The 21,957-nt window shown below is 41.4% G+C and overlaps 1 protein-coding gene across 2 annotated transcripts in view; it reads left to right on the plus strand.

Annotated features, from left to right (window-relative positions):
• LOC132382031 (immunoglobulin superfamily member 21-like) overlaps nt 1-21,957 on the plus strand; it is a 405,374-nt gene that overhangs the window by 252,590 nt on the left and 130,827 nt on the right. For both annotated transcript variants that reach the window (XM_059951850.1, XM_059951849.1), the window contains exons 5-6: nt 16,271-16,386; nt 17,452-17,914. In XM_059951850.1, coding sequence (XP_059807833.1) covers nt 16,271-16,386; nt 17,452-17,914 — 579 coding nt within the window. The remainder of the gene's footprint in view (nt 1-16,270; nt 16,387-17,451; nt 17,915-21,957) is intronic.

The raw sequence follows: 21,957 nt of genomic DNA on the forward strand, positions 1-21,957 counted from the left end.
GGTCCTGGACTTATTTCCACTTGGCATAATTTACTTCTTCTTCTTATCATTATTATTACTTAATTATTTATGGTTTAATATTGCTATATCTCTAAACTATTCTTGGTTGGTGCGATTGTAACGAAACCCAATTTCCCTTGGGATCAATAAAGTATGTCTGTCTGGCTGAAAGATCTCTTTGAGAGAATGGAGCAAATGCAGTTCATCTGTGTAGCCCTGACATAGGACATCATTCTACTGGACTACTCTTATGCAGGTTAGCATTAAATAGGTCTGACTAGGTCTGCATTACTGACCAGAGCAGGTGAAGATAAATTGGTGCAGGAGGAGTGTTGAGGCAGGTCACCGAGGAACCAGACAGTACTAGATCTGACTTTGGACTTGGAACATGGGAATGTTGTGTTACTGCCTAGAGCTAGTATCCCACATCCCACATCCCACATCCCACAAAATAAGCAAGCTTAGTGTGTGACAGAAGGTACCAGCAGGGATAGACTGGTGTGAGAAAGATTCTTCAAAACCACTGCCAACTGCCATTCAGCAGCAAATCAGCAGAAGCAAAAAGTAACACAAAACCAACATTTATCTGGGCCTGACGAAGGGTCTCGGCCTGAAACGTCGACAGCGCTTCTCCCTATAGATGCTGCCTGGCCTGCTGCATTCCACCAGCATTTTGTATGCATTGCTTTATCCGTGCCTTCTCTGATGGGCCCCCAGGGATCCTTTCCTATATAGCACATCTCTGTGTAGATCTTTAGTGCGCTGCGAATTGCAAAATGGCGTTTGCTGAATGCTGAAGAACCTACAACATCAGAACTTCTTCAAAGGCCACATCAGCTAGTATAGCTGATTATACTGATGACGCAGGTCTCTACCAGAATTCACCCACAGCAATCTCTAGTCAGAGATTTGTAGTGCAAGATACGTGCAACACAAATATGAATCTAGTAAAGTTTTGCAGCAGCAGATAAGCTTCATGTACCTAGTCCTTGTAAAACAAACATTCTAAAACTCATCCATATTTTCTCCATATTTTAATATTTAATTCTTTCTTAGGATGTTGAAGGCACCAGTAGGGAGTTTTTGTTGGCCCTTTGCACCGAGAGCACCAAGAGTAAATCATATCCTGTAGAACTAGTATCAAATGTGGGGCAACCCTTCCCTGGAAGATCGTAGTAGATTAACGACAGTCTCACAGCCCTCATATTCGCTCTATGAACTCTCTAACCAGAATACCAGAATATTGTAAGAGGAAAGGAAACATGGGAAACATTGTTTCTCCCACATGTTTAGAGCTTCCATTACTCCCCATACCATAAATCCCTGCCCAGCTGTGCATAGCAAGATCTCTGTAAGAGATTCAGCTTGCTCATAAAAAGAGGTGCATCAACTAGGAGAACTGTTTAATCCTTTCAAAATAGGTCTCAGGTTCTGTAACGCCACTCTAAACCACTGTGTGTTGTGCATATTTTGTGAAATAGTCACAAAATCAAATCCATTGTCTTTAGACAGATACTAAAAATAATCATGCTATCTATGATAGTTATAGGGCCATTTATTTAAATTTGCCCGTGGGATTGTGTCCGATTTTCTCCTCCAGGCTAAGCCAAATTTTTGCTTATAATAATATAATTTTTTTTTCAATAAGAAATCTGAAGGCAAGGCTTAAGGATATAACTAACTGATGAAGCATGCCAATTAAATTTAATTTACAAGGTTAATTGGAAAATAGCTTTCCCCTCAGAGCTGAAAACAGAATGCACCTCATTATGAAATTTAACAAATGAATTGGTATTGTCAGGAATGCGAGTTGAGAACAAGTTACTGAGCCAGACAGAACAAGTTTAACATCAAAAGAGACATGCTGATTAACCCAGGACATCTCAGTTGACAGTCTACCGTCTCAGGGTAGTAAGCGTGTACATTTATTCAGCTCTTTTGAAGATCTCCTTTTAAGTCATTCTTAAAGGTTAATTATTTTGCAAAAAGGATATTTTAAGACAAAGGAAAGAAAATTTGGAGGTGGAATACGATACACATTGCTCTTTGAAATACTGTATATTTGCACTTTGATTTTTTTCACTGAATGTGATATATGACTCTCTTTCAAAAATTTGGGTTGGAAGTGTGTCTAAATGACCAAACATTTCTTCAATTGTCATGAAATTATCATCAACTTCATATGGCTTTAGATCTGAGGGTGTCTTGATTGCCACAGAACATCTTTTTGTATAAACCAGCAATAGATAGGCTGTCTTATTATACAATAGTCCATTCTGTAAACCATCCTTTTGATTGGGTTGAGTTGTTCCCCAATCTTGGCAATCCATTCGCAAACGTTCTGTCACCATATGAGGAGATATCGTCAGTGCACTGTTGTTCATTTGTGGTCTCCCCCGAATGCCTGGCCTTTTTATGCTTGTCAATCAGCCGATTATCATCATTACAGAAACTCAATTGTGACATAGATAGGGAGGTCTCATGCTGATTGGTTGCGTGGCAAACTCTGTAAATTGTGGTCTGAAATTTTGCCCGCATTGGCTTATAAGAAGGACGGTCTTCCTGTCTGTGTACAGAATTATTTGCGGAAAACCACGCTTCTAGGAAGTCTCTTGCATCCCACGTGTTTGCTTGTGCAATGATTTCACTGATGCCCCCTGAATTTGTACCCCTCTCGATCTTCGTGGCTAAAAAGTCGGGAGACTATCCTTTTGCCATTCTGAGGCAATCAGCTAATTGGTATATTTCAAACTACACACACAAAATGCTGGAGGGACTCAGCAGGCGAGACAGCATCTGTGGAAAAGAATAAACAACCAACATTTCGGGCTGAGACCCTCCATCAGCACTGGAGGAAAAAGATGAGAAGTCAGAGTAAGAAGGTGGGGGAGGCGAGGAAGAAGTGTAAGATAGAAACCAGGAAAGGGGGAATGGTGAAGTAAAAATCTGAGAAGTTGATTGGCGGGAGAGATAAAGGACTGGAAAAGGGGGAATCTGATAGGAGAGGGTAGAAGACTATGGAAGAAAGGGAAGAGGGAGGAGCACCAGGGAGAGGTGAAAGGCAAGTAAGGAGATAAGCTGAGAGAGAGAAATGGCAAAGAAAAAGTGAGGGGGGAGGGGTCACTCATTGGAAGTTCAATAACTCCACCGTCATCAATGCAGGTTCCAAAGACGTCGGAATTTGAACATTTTCTCAAACTTCAGCTAATTGGATTTCCTGATAAAGGGCTTGGCCCACAACGTTGACTGTTTACTCTTTTCCATAGATGCTGCCTGGCCTGCCGAGATCCACCAGCATTTTGTGTGTATTGCTTGGATTTCCTGCATCTGCAGATTTCTCTGTGTTATATTTTAACCTTGGTCTTGGCAGTTTTTGCAACATAGGCTTTTCCAGAAGTGTGTATGTGTGTGCGTCATTGAGTGAATGTAGATGTGTAGGCTATAAGGTGAGTGAGAGATCTCTCCTTTATCTTCCTATAACCATTAAATACTCTATGCTGAGTCAGTGATATCCATGAGCACTTTGGCTGCCGGTCATAGTGATACAGAGTCATATAGCAAGGAAGCAATCCCTTTGCTCCATTGAGTCTGCACCTGTCATCAAGTACCTGTGTACACTTACCCCACATTAATCCTATTTTTATTCTCTTCTCAACTGGCTCTATCACATCTGAAATCCTGTCTGCCCCCTACCCTGGACCCCCATCAATTTGCTTATCGCAACAGCAGGTCAACAGAGGATGCCATCTCCACGGCACTTCACTCTGCCCAGCCCCAACTCTTATGTCAGAATGCTGTTCATTGACTTTAGTTCGGCATTCAATATTGTGACCCCCCTCCAAGCTGATCGCCAAAGTTCGCCAGCTTGGTGTCAGCTCATCCCTCTGCAATTGGACCTTGGACTTTCTGACTAACAGACCCCAATCTGTTAAGTTAGACAACCTCTCCTCCTCCACTCTCACCCTGAGCACCAGTGTGCCTCAAGGCTGTGTGCTGAGCCCTCTTCTGTACTCCCTTTTCACCTGTACATGATTCTAACTCCATAATGAAGTTTGCAGATGATACCATGGTGGTTGGCCTGATCAGAGGGGATGATGAGATGGCCTACAGGGACAAGGTCCAGCACCTGGCCGCGTGGTGTGCTGACAACAATCTGGCCCTTAACATTCAGAAGACCAAGGAGATCATTGTGGACTTCAGGCATGCTAGAAGCCACACTCACATCCCCATCTACATCAATGGAGCTGTAGTGGAGCGTGTATCAAGCTTCAAGTTCCTTAGTGTCCACATTTCCGAGGATCTCACCTGGTCCCTGAACTCCTCCATCCTGATCAAAAAGGCGCAACAGCATTATTTCTGCGGAGCATCAAGAAAGCTCACCTCTGTCCCAGGATACTGACGGACTTTTACCGCTGTACTTTTGAGAGCATACTCACCAGCTGCATCTCAGTGTGGTATGGCAATTGTCCCATATCGAACTGCAAAGCACTCCAGCATGTAGTGAAAACTGCCCAGCAGATTATTGGCACCCAGTTGCCCACCATTGAGAACATCTACCATAAACACAGCCAGGGCAGAGTGAAAAGCATTCACTGTTGGGTGCTCAGTTATTGGAACTGCAAGGCAAACCTCTATTATTTATGCCACTCTGAACAAAGTTTCAATATACCCTATTCCCTTGCCCTGTATCAGCTGGAGGCAATGTAAGTCATCATTGTTCAATTAGCTGACCTAAAGAGAACTCCAGCTGCCTGTAAGCACACCTACAATGCACTTATGTCTTTACTGCCTGCCTGTAGTCAATTTCTTAAAGCATAGAAATGGGAAAATAATCTTTTATCTTTAAAGAATGCAGAGATAGTTGAACACCAACTTTTAAATGTACGATTCCATTATTTGCTCTCCTTCCCCAAAGGACTTGTACAGACTTGTTTTCTGTTAAATGAGATTTTTAAAGCTTTGTGGTTGTTTTTAATTAAAACACACTTCATCTGACATTGTTCAAGAACCGGCTTTGAATTCTCAAAGCCAATGCTGGGATAAGAATGAATGTTCTCTGGATTCTTAGCCTAGATCATTCCTGATCACACAACATGTTTGGCTCAGTAAGGTAGCAGATGTTTCCATTGGCAATATTTCCATTACAGCCAGGGGTTTCTCTGACAAATCCTTCATCATGGCAATTAAGCACAACTTCTTCTATTAATCTATTAGGCAAAATTTTTGATTAGGGAGCTTAGGGTAACAGATCCCTTAGGAGACAGTGAAGATAACATGATATAATTCACCCTCTAATTTGAGAGGGAGAAGCTAAAGTCAAACATATCAGGTATTACAGTGGAGTAAATGGAACTACATGGGAGAGGAGCTAACCAAAATTGATTGGAAGGGGACACTAGTAGGAATGATGGCAGAATGGCTGGAGTTTCTAGGAAAAATTCAGAATGGGTAGGATAGATGCACTCCAAAGAGGAAGCATTCTAAAAGCAGGTCAGCACAACTGTGGCTGACAAGGGAAGTCAAAACCAACATAAAAGCAAAAGAGAGGGCATATAATAGAGCAAAAATTATTGGGAAGCTTTTAAAGACCAACAGAAGGCAACTAAAAAAAGCCAGAGAGAATAAAAAAAATGAAATATAATGGTAAGCTAGCTAGTAATATAAAAGAGGATACCAAAGTTTTTTCAGAGATATAAGGAGCAAAAGAGGAGCAAGAGTAGATATTGGACTGCTGGAGAGGTAGTAATGGGGGACATGGAAATGGCAGACAAACAGAATAAGTATTTTGAATTAGTTTTTACTGTGAAAGACATTAGCAGTATGCCAGATGTTCTAGAGTGTGAGGGAGAAGAAGAGAATGCAGTTGCTATTACTAGGAAGAAGCTGCTTGGGAAGATGAAAGGTTTGACGATAGATAAGTCACCTGGACCTGAGGGTTTTGAAAGAGGTAATTGAGGTGATTGTGGTGGTATTAGTAATGATCTTTCAAGAATCATTATATTCTGGCATGGTTTCGGAGGACTGGAAAACTGCAACTGTCGCTCCATTCTTTAAGAAAGGAGGGAGGCAGAAGAAGTGAAATTGTAGTCCAGTTAACCTGACTTCAGCAATTGGGAAGGTATTGGAGTCAATTGTTAAGGATGTGGTTTCGGGGTATTTGGAGGCACATGATAAAATAGGCCGTGGCCAGCATAGTTTCCTCAAGGAAAAATCTTGCCAGAAAAATCTGTTGAAAAAATTACATGCAGGATAGACAAAGGAGTATTGGTTGATATTGTGTTCTTGGATTTTCAGATGTGCCACTCTAGAGTTGATGACTAGTGGTGTTCTGCAGGGTTAGTATTGGGACTGCTTCTTTTTAAATTGTATATCACCGATTTGGATGATGGAATTGATGGACTTGTGGCCAAGTTTGCAGATGATATGAAGACAAGTGGAGGGGCAGGTAATGTTGAAAAAGCAGAGAGGCTGCTGAAGGACTTGTATGGATTAGAAGAATGGAGAATGAAGTGGCAGATGGAGCACAGTGTTGGTAAGTGTACGGTTATGCACCTTGGTAGAAGAAATAAAAGAATAAACTATTTTCTAAGCAGGGAGAATATTCAAAAATCTGAGGTGCAAAAGGACTTACGAGTCCTTGGGTAGGATTCCCTAAAGGTTAACCTGCAGCTTGAGCGGTGTGTCAGGAAGGCAAATGCAATGTTAGCATTCTTTTCAAGAGGACTAGAGTATAAAACAAGGATGTAATGCTAAGGCTTTATAAGGCACTGGTGAGGCCTCACTTGGAGGATTGTGAGCAGTTTTGGGCCCTGTACCTAAGAAAGGATGTGCTGACATTGGAGAGGTAGATTCATTAAAATAATTCTGGGTTTGAAAGACTTGTACGAAGAGTGTTTGATGATTCTGGGCCTGTACTCACTGGAATTTAGAAGAATGTGGGGGGAAATCTCATTGAAACCTATTGAATGTTGAAAGGCCTAGATAAAGTGGATATGGACAGGATATTTCCCACAGTGGGGGAGACTAGGACCAGAGGGCAAAACTTCAGAACAGAGGAATGTCCAATTAGAACAGAGGTGAGGAGGAATTTCTTTAGCCAAAGAGTGGTGATTCTATTGAATTCATTGCCACAGGTTGCTGTAAAGGCTAGGTCATTGATTATATTTAAAGCAGGGATTGATGGATTCTTGGTTAGTCAGGGCATGGTAGATTAAAGGGAGTTGGGGTTGAGAGAGAAAAGGATTAGCCATGATCAAATGGCGGAGCAGACTCGGGCCGATTGGTCGAATTCTATTCCAATGTCTCAATGTATTATGGTCTTATAATCTCAATTAAATTGAGTTAATAATATGGGGCACTAATTGTCTATTGATCTTACAGTTTCCTCATCAAGATTAGGTATAAGGGCCATCCAACTGTTCTTCATTCAGGAAGTATTTCACCCAGCTTTATCAAAGAGGGAAATGCTGGCTAAAATGTTGGTATCCAGCGCATGAATCTCGGACAGACCCAGCCTGCCCGGGCCAGCCACAGTACCTTCGTTAAATCTGTCAGTGCTCCTTGAACTTGTTTTCATTGCCTCCTATTGCATCATGCATTAAACCAACATCATCTGCTTGGTCTAAATTAGGACAAAATCTACTATGTATAAATCTACAATCATTATAAATGTCTACCCTTTCTTGTTGGGAACAACAAAATGAGATTTTTAAAAATCTCCAGTGTTTCTATATTTATGGGACATCCTTCCCATTAATTCCCTAGGTAATGCCCCTCTTATATCCACTTAAACACACTCTTCCTGGTCATGAACCTCTTGGTAGCATTGGAATTAAAATCTGGCTTCTTAAGTTTTTAAATCATTATTCCTTCTTCTAGGATCTTTATCTTTTTGAGCTAATAAAAGGCCACGAACCTCTCTGAATTTTAAAAGAATATATTGGTTTTCCATTCCACAGCAAAGAATACAACTGGCTATGTGGTGTAAAACTGAGGATCATTCACACAAGAGTTACCAGCATGAATTCATAAAGGAACCATAATCCAGATTGACTCATTTGAACAAATGGCATCCCAGCTCTATGCCGGGTTGTTCTGTGGTATTAGAACGATAGAAACAAAGAAAACCTACAGCACAATACAGGCCCTTCGGCACACAAAGCTGTGCTGAATATATCCTTACCTGAGAAATTACCTAGGTTTACCCATGGCCCCCGGGTAGATGGAACTCGTCAGCCTGGGAAGGCAGTCCATCTAAGAGACAGAAAACTCTGATTTCAAACCTCCGCTGCCTTGCGGCCATACCCACTCATGGGAAAGGCTTCGGGAGTAAACCCTGAGGACAAATCCGGAGCTGGAGTCCCTAAGGCAGTCTGACATTGTCTTCAACCTCGTTCTGGCAACTCCTGCCACAACACCAGTCCCAAGCTGTATCGGCCTTTGCCCTTCCCTTGGACAACATCGGTGTCGTGGAGAGGGGAAACTTGCTGCTTGGGCAACTGCCGGTCTTCCATACAACCTTGACCAGGCCTGCGCCCTGGAGAAGATTTTCTAGGCACAGATCCATGGTCTCGCGAGACTAACGGATGCCATACATGATAGTTTGGGTAAAACACAGGTCAACTGAAAGCATGGTTCCAAGAGGACCATGCTTAGGCCAGGTAACAGAGTCTGCACTGACTTTGTGTCTATTGTGTGAAAGTTTTATAAGATTCACATTATTTGAGATACCAAATTCGGTGATGATTAGCAATGACACAGAGAAGCAATGTCTACCCAAGATGAGCAATTGAATAGGTACAATGAATTGAACAAGTACTTATACACTGTTCTGGCCTGTTTACTACCCTGGAGTCCCTCAAGCTGTAGTTCCATTGAAGGAAGATGATGGAAGAGCAGATAGAAAGGACTGGTGGTTCTAAATGTCTCCTCTCTATAACCAAGGAAATATGTTGCTTTGCAATCCAAGAAATCTCAAACATTCCTGAGATGTCTTCCCTACTTTAACAAAGCCGAAGATCAGAATACCCTATTAACTGCAAACAGGAAATGGTGTGAGGAGTATGGCCTCCTGTAGATAACTGGCCATCAAACCAAACACACGAGTTCACATCAAATTAAAGGGTACATTTATACAGAATCCACAGGTTATTGAAACACAGTATGTGGTACCACGGCCCCTCCAGTAGTTTGCATTCTCGCTGCTAATGAGAGAAGTTAATGTGAAGCTACGGTCTCATCATCCTAATGATTCTATAAAATCCTTTGCAGCTTCTTGTGCTTGTCATCCAAAGCTCCCTGTAGGCTACAGTGTGAGCTTTGATGTGTAATGCACACGGTCTCCTGCTGGTCTTACTGTGGCTACTGTAGCATGTGCTATGCCAGCTGTACCTGTAGACCTCAGGATGAAGACATTTCCTTTGATTGTCAGCCATATCACTTCAACTGCTTTGAATGCCAGACCACTTGGAAGCAGACCTAATATTAATTCTCAGAGAGAAATTGGCCAAACACTTGAGGTGAAAGCATTGCGAAGTTATAACGAAAGGGCAATGGGTGTGCGACTAATTGGATCTCTCTCTCTGTAAAATGTCAGCATATGCCCTGTAGGCTGAATGACCTCATTCTTTGCTACATGATCATATGTCTGGAAAGGGTTTACAGTTGATGAGCTGATGTTTGGTATCTCTGAAGGCTTCTCAGTAATGTCCACTTACACTATGGATTTGTCTCTAATAGCGTTTCTTGCACTGAGGTCTTGTTTTTGCATAGTCTTTTCTCTCTCACTTTTCACTGCCTTGTATAATTTATGTATAATACTGTACTTGCATACATGATAATTAACTTGGCTTGACTTGACTTGACTTTTACTGCAAGAGCTCTACCAACCTGCCTAAAATTTCTGTAAGGAGCAGATTTTCCCTGCTTCTCATTCTGCTCCCCAGGGAGGCCCTAGATTTCTCAACCAGCCATCTGTGTAAACAGTCCTTGAAGCAGCTGGGAGGTCAGTAATATTTAAAGGTCCCACTGCAGAAACTCAGACAGCGAGACTGTGCATCAGGAGTTCTAAAGACAGGCGCAATATGGGCTACCTTCTGTAAGACCATATGCATGGCTAATCAGGTCACACCATTCCTGTTCTCAAAAGTGTGATACATTCTCAGCAAATGAAGGTCTTCACTGAGAAAACTACATATCAGAATTTACTTCTCCTTCACAATTTCTCTCTGGGAATTTTAAAAGTAGATATATTGTAGTCCTTTCATGCAACATAGAAGAAGGTAGACACTTCTCCAGGAAGTTCTAGGGGCCCGAAATCCAAGTGTTGTCTTAAGCTCTTCTTTCAGAATTTTGATTAATACCACAGTGCTTCTTTAACCAAGGGTAACAATAATGCAGAACCAGGATATGGAAGTTTATTTGTGCAATAACTAAAGATTGAACTTTAGGATATTGTATCATACCAGTTGATTAAAAATCAGAAAGTCATAATAAAAAAAACTGCAAATATTGGAAGACTGAAATTAATGCATAAAATACTGTCGAGTCTCAGTGGGTAATGAAAGAGAAACAGAGTTAACATTTCAGGTTGGAGACCTTTATTAATGAGCTAGCAAGATACATTTACAAATTATGCATGCTGTATCTATTTCCTCCCAATACAAAGCCCCTTCCCAGTTTCAAGTTAGTGCCTTTTTCGTTTCTTTCCCAATAAACTTGTACTCATGTAAATCATCAAAATGAACTTCTCAAAAGATTAGTGTCTGTACACCTTACAGTCTTGTAACACATTAATCTGAGGTCTCACACATTCATATCAGCCGATATACATTACATCCAGCCCACCTTAGGCAGGCTCAGTTTTATTTATCGGCAGCTCTAACAGCTCTGAAGAAGCTCAATGCTATTGAGGGGGAAGCAGCCCACTTGAGCGACACCTTCTCTAGCATCCTGAACATCCATTCATTGCCTTCATCACCAATTCACTCTGGATGCTGTGTGTGTGCCTTTCAAAAAAAAATGCACTGACCTTATTCACCTAGGTCAGTGCAACTGTACCTCCCGGACATGCATGTTCCCTCACCAAGAAGCATAAAAGCTGTAGATAGATGGGGAAGCTACCACCTGAAATTCCTTCCAAGTCAGGTGCGCCCTGCTGGGTTGGAATTATATTGGCTGTTCCTTCATGGTCATAGGTCTCAAAGGTGGAATCCGGCTCAACAATGTTGTGTGATCCCCTTCACCCAAAGGACTTCAGTGTTTCCAGAATGTAGCTTACCAGCACATTCTTAGGGACAATTAGAGATGAATAAGAAATACCTTCATGCAAAAAAATCATGAAGAATATCAGAAATCTTTGGTCAGTTACAATAAATGTTGCTCTCTGGCACTGCTAATGCTTTCAGAGGCAACATTATACTATAAGGACGTTTTGGATTTAAACTACTAGCAAAATGAAGAGATATCGTTGGGGTCATAAAATGGTTATAGCCCAGAAGGAGGCTATTTATCTCATTATGCCCTTGCCTGCTCTCTGCCAGAACAACTCTCTAATTCCATCCATCTGCCCTTTCTCTATAAACTTGCAATTTTTCTCCAGCATATTTCAATTATCCATCCTCAATTAGCAGAGTGAAATTAGGATTGGCTAAACTTTCAGTGCTAGCAATAAGGTACAGTACAATGATGAAATGTTTGTCTCTTTGGAGATGAATTTGATTAACAAACTAGAACATTAATGTTAATAAACAGGGTATTAGCAGCAAACTCATACATTAATTTTCTCATGAAAAAACATTTTACAACTGACCGATGAAAGTGCACATCACTTCAGTTTGCCATCTTGCACCTGGTCAAGCTGAGCAGCTTCTGCATTCTTTGCTTCCATAAACTTACCCAGGCAGAACAGAAACATTGAAGATGTGACTTTGTAATAAGTTCTACTTCCACGATTTTTGAAAAGCCGAACAAATCTCTGTACACTCTTTCTTCTTTGAAACAGATTGAATCAGAACCATTGACCATCTACACCACAGGCAACTCACTAATGAACAAAGACCCTTGACACATGTCATGAAACAGCTTCAAGCCTGAGTGAACATGCATTTGTTTCTTTGCTTCTCATCCATTTTAAATGGTATTGGGGTTGATGCCTTTCAAAGTTTCCAAGTGAACACTCATGATGCACAGAATTTGTAGAAGTAATTAATAATATCTATTAAATTGGAAATCCCTTCACAATTTGTATATGAAGTGTCGATTAAAGAAAACTACTTTGTCCAATTGTCAGGAGAAAAGAAGATCTTCAAAGAACAGTTTTTCACATTGCATAATGGCGAAAATTCACTTCAATCATCTAAACCAGTGTGGATTTTACCAGAGGATCAAATTTAGTAACTTGTTGAGAGATTATCCAAAACCTTGGTAGTAATGACTGTAGACGAAGAATTGGCTCTTTTATGAGCTTGGATTTTGTGACACTGTCCTTCAGTTTGTCTGGAAAATAGGAAATAAATTTTCCATAGCCACTGGAGAGCACAAGTTTCCAGTTCAAGTGTAGCTAGGTGGCAGTTTAGTTTTGGGTTGTCATGGTGATAAGCTCCAACTTCCAATAACTTTTTCTCCCTCTATTTATAACAGTTCTGGCCATTTTTGCTGCAAGTTATTTTTCTGATGTTAGACCTGTTTCTTTTCCCCTCTCCATTTGAACACTGACCTGCAATTTGCAATACATTGTACTTCATCCTTACGGCAACTCAAGAATCAGAGATATCCCCTTTCTCTTACCAATTCCTCAGGCTCCAACTCTTGCTATTTCCTGCCCAGCTTCTTTGCAATTAAAACTAACTTACTTTCTCTCCTCACTTCTGATCAAACACCTTTGAGCCATAACATTAACTCTGTTTCTCTTTCTACAGAAGTTGCCTTTTCTTTTGAGTGTTTGCAATATTTTCTGTTTTTATTCCGGCATTCAGCATCCAGCTTCATACACACTATCACAGTACTCCATGGTTATCTTAATGACAACTGGAGCCACTGATTAATGTCATGAATGACAACAAATTAATACAACATCAGAAAATCTGTTTGATTACAAGATCACAAGAGGACTATGTTTGTATCAGTGTCCTAACAAATTATTGTTGCACTGTGGGGCATTCATTAGTACACGGAGTCTAACCTAGACGGAGAATATTAATGAAGGTCAAGGTGGCAAGCTGTAATTAAGTGAGGTACACATTGCCCTCTTTTTATCTTTTATTTCTCCTGTACAATTACAAGAAACTGTAATCTGATAGTTTAGTTATTCCAATCTTTTTAACAAAGGAGTTTGCTTACATTGTGTGCAGTTCTGGTCAATTGCGTGCATTTCTGGTCACCTAATTATAGGAAGGATATCAGTAAGATTGAAAGAGTGCAGAGAAGATTTACTAGGATGTTGCCGGATGTTCAGGAGTTGAGTTACAGGGAAAGATTGAAAAGGTTAGGACTTTATTCCTTGGAGCGTAGAAGAATTAGGGGAGATTTGATAGAGGTTTACAAAGTTGAGGGGTATTGACAGAGTAAATGCATGTAGGCTTTTTCCACTAAGATTAGGAGAGATAAATAAGAGAGCATGGCTTTAGGGTGAAAGAGGAAAGGTTTAGGGGGAACATTAGGGAGAACTTCTTCACTCAGAGATTGGTGGGAGTGTGGAATGAGCTGCCATCTCACTCTTAAGTTTTAAGAATAAATTGGATAGATACATGGATGGGAGAGGTCTGAACGGTTATGGACTAGGTGCAGGCCAATGGGACTAGTGGAATAAAGTTTCAGCACAGACTAGAAGGGCCAAATGGACTGTTTACTGTGCTATAGTGTTCAATGGTTCTATGGTTCTAAAGACTAAAATTCGGGTTAACCTCTTGGGAGGATGTTTCCATATTCCACTTCCCTGCACTCTCTGTTGAGTGTGACAGGGGTGTAGGCTCCCCTTCCTATTACTCAGCCAAGTAAAGCTGGACATGCATGAACTGTGAAGGGCAATGAAGACCCAATGTCCACTCTGGTCATGGGCTGTATGGAAAGGAATAAACAGTGGACGTTTTGGACTGAGAGTTGTATATGTTGCCATGGATTCTGAGTGTGTTGGCTTGGGTTTTGTGTATTGCCTTGGATTTTCAGCATCTGCAGATATTCTCATGTTTGGGAATCTGCCGTAGGAAATGATTGCATCGAGCATTTGTGGGAGGAAAGGATTTGGAAAGGGAGGTCCTGATGTGGGTTTTAAACTGAAACATCAACGATTCCTTTCGTCACACATATGCTGCATGACCCGTTGAGTTCCTCCAGCAGATTGTTACCTAGAGATTGTCGAATTCCTCAGTCAAATTCATTTTGTAGTATGTATCAAGGAAAAATTCTTCGGGCAGATTTGGTTCATCGATCTCTGCCTCAAGTTGAGTGCAAACAAACCAACCTCACCTCACATACAAGTTTCCAGCTTTCTGCTTCTGGTGGTGCCTGGTGGCAAGTGCAAGATATGTGAAGGTCGTCCCAAGATGAAATGAGGTTCTAGAAAAAAATTGATGTTAACCATTTAAATACAAAATGTGGTTAATGAGATGAGAAAAGAAGAACACTGCAGTGCCTTCAGAGGAAATGGTGGAAAATTAATGGGGAACATAAATAGTCTGAATGAAATATAGGATATCTTTCTGGCTGAATTGTCAGTTTGTTAAGGAGATTTATTGGGTAAAGGCAAGCTTTCCTTGAAATAATTCATCAGATCTTCAACGCTCTTCTGAAACCACGAGAATACAAACAACAGAATCTGGAAAGACTCAACAGATCAACACACATGTGCTGCTTGTTTTAATGGAAGGTCATTAATCTGATATAGACATTCTGTTTCTTTCGCTACAAATTTGCCTGTCCTTCTGAAAGTTTCCAGCATTTTTGTTGCTGGATTTCCAGTATCTGCAGTGTTTTGCTTTTTAGAGGCAGGATCCCATCTGAAGTATTACATCCTAGTTACACGGCACTTGCTCGGTACTAAAGTGCCAACACAGAATTGGGCCTGCATCCAGGAGACGAGGTTGGCCACAAGAGTGTTCAACTCACCAGCAGCAAACAGTCAAGTTTATGTGCATAAGAGTTCAAAGTTAGTGACCACTAATGACGTGACCCTGGGTAAAAAAAAATTTCGTCGCACAAGAGGCCATTCAGCACATCCATTCTGTGCTGTCTCTCCAATAGTTATGCAGCTGACACTTGGATGGACCTCTTATAAGTTAAAGATGAAATTTTGATCTCCTGATCTGCCTGTCTTCTTTATTTGTCTGTAATCTATCTATCTATCCCCCAATTTAACCCTAGCTTAATCACAGGGCAATTTAAAATGACCAATTAATCTACCAACCAGTACATCTTTTGGACTGCAGAAAGAAACTGCGGCATCCTGAGGAAACCCACACAGTCATGGGGAGAACGTACAAACTCCTTACAGAGAGTGGCGGGAATTGAACCCAGGTCGGCTTCACTGTAAAGCGTTGTGCTAACCACTGTACTAGCATGCTGCTTTTTCTGTAGCTGCTACACTACATTCTGCATTTTGTTTGCTTTTTATTGTACTGATGTGTAGTATAAAGTGATCTGCCTGGATGGCATGCAAACAACTTTATCTTGGTACAGGTAACAATAATAAAGCAAAGCAACACAGCACAAAACGCTGGGTGGAGCTCAGCAGGGCAGGTAGCATCTATAGAAAATTGTAAGCAGTCAATGTTTTGGGCTGAGACCCTTCAGGACTGAGCAAGTGTTCTGGCCCAAAACGTGGACTATTTCCTCTTTTCCTCAGATGCTGCCTGGCCTGCTGAGTTCCTCCAGCATTTTGTGTATGTTGCCTTGGATCTCCAGCATCTGCAGATTTTCTTGTGTTTGTAGTAATATAACAATACCAAGCAGGTCCCATTCTCCCCTATCCTTTCTCTGGAGTCATGAAATTTCTTTTCTCTTCACTACAGGTCTAATTTTAACTTCTTTTTTTAAAAGCAAGGAAGAAATTAACATCTTTACAATTGCAGAGCTGGGGCAGAAGATATCAGAACAAGTAAGATTCACCATAGTAAAAAGGAGTGGAATTCCTCTGAACAATGAAGGCATTTTTGTCTGATTATGAGTGACAACAGACTACACTTGCTTGCCTTTGCAACCCTTTGCTGAAATGTACTGGGTTCTGCTGTAATGCTATAAAACATGTATTGAAATTTCACATGTTTTTATTCTGCAGCACCCCCTTCATCAATCTCTGTCATCGCAGCAGATACACCAGCCCCTTTCAGTCGGTACGAGGCCCAGAATTTCACATTGGTTTGCATCGTGTCTGGAGGAAAGCCAGCCCCCACGGTATGTTACAGCATGAGAGAGGGGCAAAGTGATTTTTTTTCCCCCTCAGCTCCTTCTCTCTTTGAGTTTGGTCCTCGCTATTTTGTGAAGCCAAGGTAATGGCAATGTATCTGTGCTGTAGTGAGGGATACCCAGGCCAGGGCAGCTTCTAACAAGCTGCCTCACCAGTAAGTGGTTCTTGGCCTGCTCTTTCTTTCTAAAGAGACAGACAAACTCTAACTCAGATTGATGGGAAACACTCAGAAACTCAGCAGGTCAAGTAGTACCCATGAAGAGCAGAACAGATTTCACATTTCAGGTTGATGACCTTTCATTGGAACTAGCGACTGTAAGAATAGAGTTACATTTCACTGCTTCGGAATGTTTATCTTTGTGCTCTGTTGTACCTTGTTAAGCCTTTGAAGTATTCCTACTCTCCAATAGATAACTTGCCAGAAGGGTGGCTTAATGCTTTAACGGTTGGTTATGTTTGCTGAATGAAGTGCTTCCATCAAACCAAACATAAAAACTGTTCCAATTTCCTATCCAGTCCCTTCTTCCAAAGAGCACGCAAGATCTGACTGACAGAAAATCCCTATCTCGCCTGATCAATACTCCTAGTGTTCAATATTTTCCTATTTATAGTGCATCAGAAGAAAAGAAACATGTTGCTGTCTAATAATGTTTAATTGACTTGGAATGCTCACTTGATTCATTATGGTCCTTTGCAATGTTCCACTAACACCTACTATGCTGGAGGTGTCAACCTATTCCACAAATCAAACCTCTGTGCATGCTTCCTTTTAACCCTCATTGTGAATTTCACTCCACTCTCCCATTTTAACAGTTTGGTAGAAATTCATGATGTTAAAGTTGGGCAAGCGGACTCGTCCCATCTCCGGTTGTGCCAGATCATGCCCATTTACATTTTCTTCCTCACTGAGAAGAATTGGAGAAATGTGGCGAGAGAGTGGATCAACAAAATGCATTGATTTGTGAGGCTGGATAGTCATTGTCTGTTGATAAGAGATGTTGTGACCTACCCTGGTCCGTGAAGGTTTTGATATCTGATTATGTTCCTGCTAGGTGTACTTCAAGCGAGATGGTGAGCTGGTCGAAGTTCTCCATGTGTCCCAGACGTCACCTGAGACAAATGAGAAAAAGGGTCGTATGCCTCAGAGTCTAATCAGTCGGGATATGGATGACACTAAGCTACAGAAGTCATTGTCCTTGCTGGATTTTGAAAGCAGGGGAAGACTTTTCACTGAGAGGCCCTCCTCAAGCGTCACTGACAGCGTTGTTTCAGCAACAACCGAAGCAGAAAGTATTCCAGAGACGGTCATCAGCCGAGAGTTCCCGAGATGGATTTTTCCCAGCAATCCGGCATATCTGTTCCGACATACACAGATACCCGTCAGTGATGGGACAGTTGAAGTGCGCGCCATGATCACCTGGACTTTGAACCCTGACCTGGACAATAATGCTCTGTTCAGCTGTGAGGTGAAGCATCCAGCTCTGACGATGCCAATGCAATCTGAGGTGATACTGGGTAAGTCAAAGAAATTCTTATTTCAGCTTCTAACACAGGTTAGAGGACAATGTTATTGAACAGTTTTTACTATATTTCAGCCAACTGTCTAGAGGAGCATTCCTCCTTGGCAGATTGACTAAGAAGCCTGGGAAGAATTTATAGAGACATAGAAATCTATAGCACATTTACAAGCCTTTCAGCCCACAATGTTGTGCCGACCATGTAATCTACTCCAGAAACTGCCTAGAATTTCTCTTCTAAGCTCCAGGTACCTATCTAAGAGTCCCTTAAAAGACCCTATTGTATCCACCTCTATCTTCACTGGCAGTGCATTCCAGAGACCCACCACACTCTGTGTGAAAAACTTATCTCTGACATCCCCTTTGTACCTACTTCCAAGCATCTCAAAACCATGCCCCCTCGTGTTAGCCATTTCAGCCCCGGGAAGAAGCCTTTGGCTATCCACATTATCAATGCCTCTGGTTACGTAGCATAATTTATGATCTTGAGATGATAGCTTTGCAACTGATGACATATTTTTGAAGAACTGTCAATGCTTTGACTCACTGGTTCTGAAATGGAGTGAATAATCTGCCTCTCAGAAGCATTAAACGTTGGTTGGAGAAACATAAGGCCCCAGATCTTCAAATTGTACTTGAGGATCTTTGAAGCTGACCTGGGGGAGACAGATGATTTAATGCCTTATCCAAATAATGGCATCTTTGACAATATGGCACAGTCTCAGCAGATTATGTGGTCAACCCCTTTAGACAGGAAATAAAAACCCTTAGCCTTTTATCTCAAACATAGCCCTGTTCCTCTGTCCAAGCATTAATCGTGGGACCTCTGTACTGGTTGGAATTAAGTCATCCCAGTTTTGGGCAGAGTGCACAGTTTGCCTCAATATCAACAGGAGGTTTTGTTATGCCAATTAGCAATAACTTAAGATGTTCTGACAATAATCAAAATCAGAGGTCAAACTCTTCTCCCTATGCGCCTTGCATGTTTCCAGCTTGTGTAATATCAGTGAAGACTTGATTATTTGGAGAGGATTATGATCATGGAGATAAGCTCAATTACCTTGGAGGCAAGCTACTAGTGTTCTAGGCTTCCCAAAGTGAATTGGGAATATCTGTTCTGATAGTGATGGTAGCAGAAAGTGTGATTAAAGTTTGCAAGCCCTAGAACTGACTATTTCTGTGTTAATAAGGCTACCATGCACAGTAGGAGGTTCTGTACATAAGATCTACCATCTGAAAGCATTCTTTATTTGAAACATAGGCTGCTCAATTTCTGTCATCAAAATAGCAGGTATTGAAGCTTTAGCATCTGGGTTGGATGCTTTGGGGCTGCCCAGCCCCAAGAGATACTGGGGCCGAAATTGGACTTGGGTAACACTAAAGGAGCAATCTGCCTTCCACAGAATGGAAAATGTTGAAAGTAGAGTGTAATCGATTCTGCTGATTTATTGATGCTCATTTCATGATCTGTTTCACATCAAATGTCTTTAAGAAATAGGGCAGGACAATGAAGAAAATAATTATTCCTATGATGGATCGAAATAGGATGGGAAATAAAATTGCTTCCGAAATAATGGGCTAGCTGGTGTCACAGGTTGTATAAGATCACCAGTTCAAAGTCACATGAGATAGTGAGCAGTAGTTCACAAACCATGCCATTCAGGGATGTGCTAACATTATTTTTCTGTGACTGTTTGTGCCATCATAACTGTATGTGCTGTGTGTGACTGCATGGACTGTGTCTTGCACTTTGACCCCATAGGAACTCTGTTTCATTTAGCCATATACATGTCTATGCTTAAATGACAATTAAACGAACTTGAACTTAATTTTGAATAACCACAGTTCCCACAAATCTGCCTGCTGACTCCCAGTCTGACCACTAGGCTAAGATGCTGACAGATCACTTGGACATTTTCCGTGGGAGAAATAGAGATTGAGGTGAGAATTTGCTTCTGGCATTGTCAGACAATTTCAAGTAGATTTTATCCCAGAATCTCACACACCATCAAGCACTCCTTCCATATATCTGGTTGTGAAGACAATGGCTCATTTGGATAGTGTAAGTAGATGGGTCTCTACCAAATTTGGTGTAAAGCTCTGCTTCCCTCTGCTAGCCTGGGCAAGATGCAGCACCTGCTTACCACCCCCCCCCCCCCCGTTCAAGGTCATGGGAACAGGTGGTGGATGGTCGTATAAGCAGCTGGTGCATATCACAAATCCTGGTTATGTGACACTGAAATGAGGCAGACAATCTTTGACAAGTATTGTGAATGGCCAGGGTCATCCATCTTGTAAAGATGCTGTCCAGAAGAAGGTGATGGCAAACCACTTCAGTAGAAACATTTGCCGAGAACAATCATGGTCATGGAGAGATCATGATCGTCCATGTTGTATGATACAGCTCATAATGAGTGAAATAGATGAAATCTATTTCCAGGTGTAGATAGTTCGAGGAAAAGAGGACACAGAATTCAGAGAGCACAAAATCAATTTGTACCTTCAAAAAGGTGCTGGATAGACATTTGAGTGACAATAATTTCCCAGGGAAATGGGGAGAATGCACTGACTAGATTTTTCTGCTATGTGCCTGTATCAGCACAATAGGCCAAATAGCTTTCTGTTGATACAAAACTATTCTATGATTGTATAATATTTAGCTGGTTATGATATATGAGAAGCAGTAAATCTGATCCACTTATGCCTGCCCTTGACAGATTTCTGTGCCTTGGTTTATTCAATCATTTGCGGCTCTAGCCCGTTCTCATCCACCATCTGCAAGGCTCAATCATATTACCACATGCATAGTATTCTCTACCTCGCTGATATGAAGTGAGCTCCAACGGCAGATCCAAGCTTGTCAGGTATCATCTGTAGATTATTGGTCAATGAAGGACATACAGTAAAACCCCTTGTCATATGTGTAGAAGTTGCAAGTGCAGAAATATTCATCCTGTTAACAGCCATTCTGGAGCCAGTGTGCAGGGCGTAAGGACGGGAATACTGGCAGCGGGTTATCAGTCTAGTTGACTGCTTTCCCCAGATGGTGTCAAGCTTCTCGAAAACAATGGCTGCTGCAACTATTCAAGTCAGTTACATTCCGTTACATTCCATATTTGTACAGGGAAGGCAATGAACGATATTGGGGAAATAAAGAAGTCACTACAACCTGTGGAATGTCATCTGCACTCTGGTTGAATGCTCTAGTTGGGCAGTCTTTCATTGATCCTGTTACAGCTACTAATCTATTTACTTGCTGAGTATGCCCACAGCAAAATAAATCTCAGGGACATTTGGTGCCATGTATGTACTTTGATAATAAAATTTATTTTGAACTTCTGTGAATGCCCAAACTCTGGCCTATTCTTTGAACCAAGCTTATTATATGGTTGATCCCACAAGTTTTTGATCAATGTCGAATCTCCTGGCAGAGATCATGGCATTCTCCTAATTCCATTTCCAGAAAGGATTCATTGGAAAGCAAATGGAAAAGCTAGCTGTGGCTGATGCAGTATCTCCCAAGCCTAGGGGTGCCAAAGCTCCAACTATTGTCTCAATTCACGGTAACGTAGCGGTTAGTGCAACGCTATTGCAGCTCAGGGCACCGGAGTTCAGAGTTTGATTTCCGCCACTGTCCAAAAGAAGTTTGCATGTCCTCCTCATGGAATGCATGGGCTTGCTCCAGGTCTTCCAGTTCCTTCCCACAGTCCAAAGACACGCTGGTTAGTAGGCTAATTGGTCATGGTAAATTGTCCCGTGATTAGGCTATGGTTAAATCGGGAAGGGCCCATTCCACATTGTATCTCCGTAAATAAATACAGATAAACAAACAGGAGACTATTGTAGATGATGTCTGAGGAAATTCCCAATGTGAATGTGTTGGAAAGATCAACAAAGAGTGAAACTTCTTTGCTATTCAAAGAAGTAAAATGAATGATAGTCGCTGAAAAAAAATCAAAATGTTGATGAGTGCAGCCTGCATACAGTTAAATCCCATTCTTCCAACATACCCTTCCATGCTGACCTGCACTGACACCCTGT

This window comes from Hypanus sabinus, chromosome 27, assembly GCF_030144855.1.
Source record: "Hypanus sabinus isolate sHypSab1 chromosome 27, sHypSab1.hap1, whole genome shotgun sequence".
In the NCBI taxonomy this organism is placed as follows: Eukaryota; Metazoa; Chordata; class Chondrichthyes; order Myliobatiformes; family Dasyatidae; genus Hypanus; species Hypanus sabinus.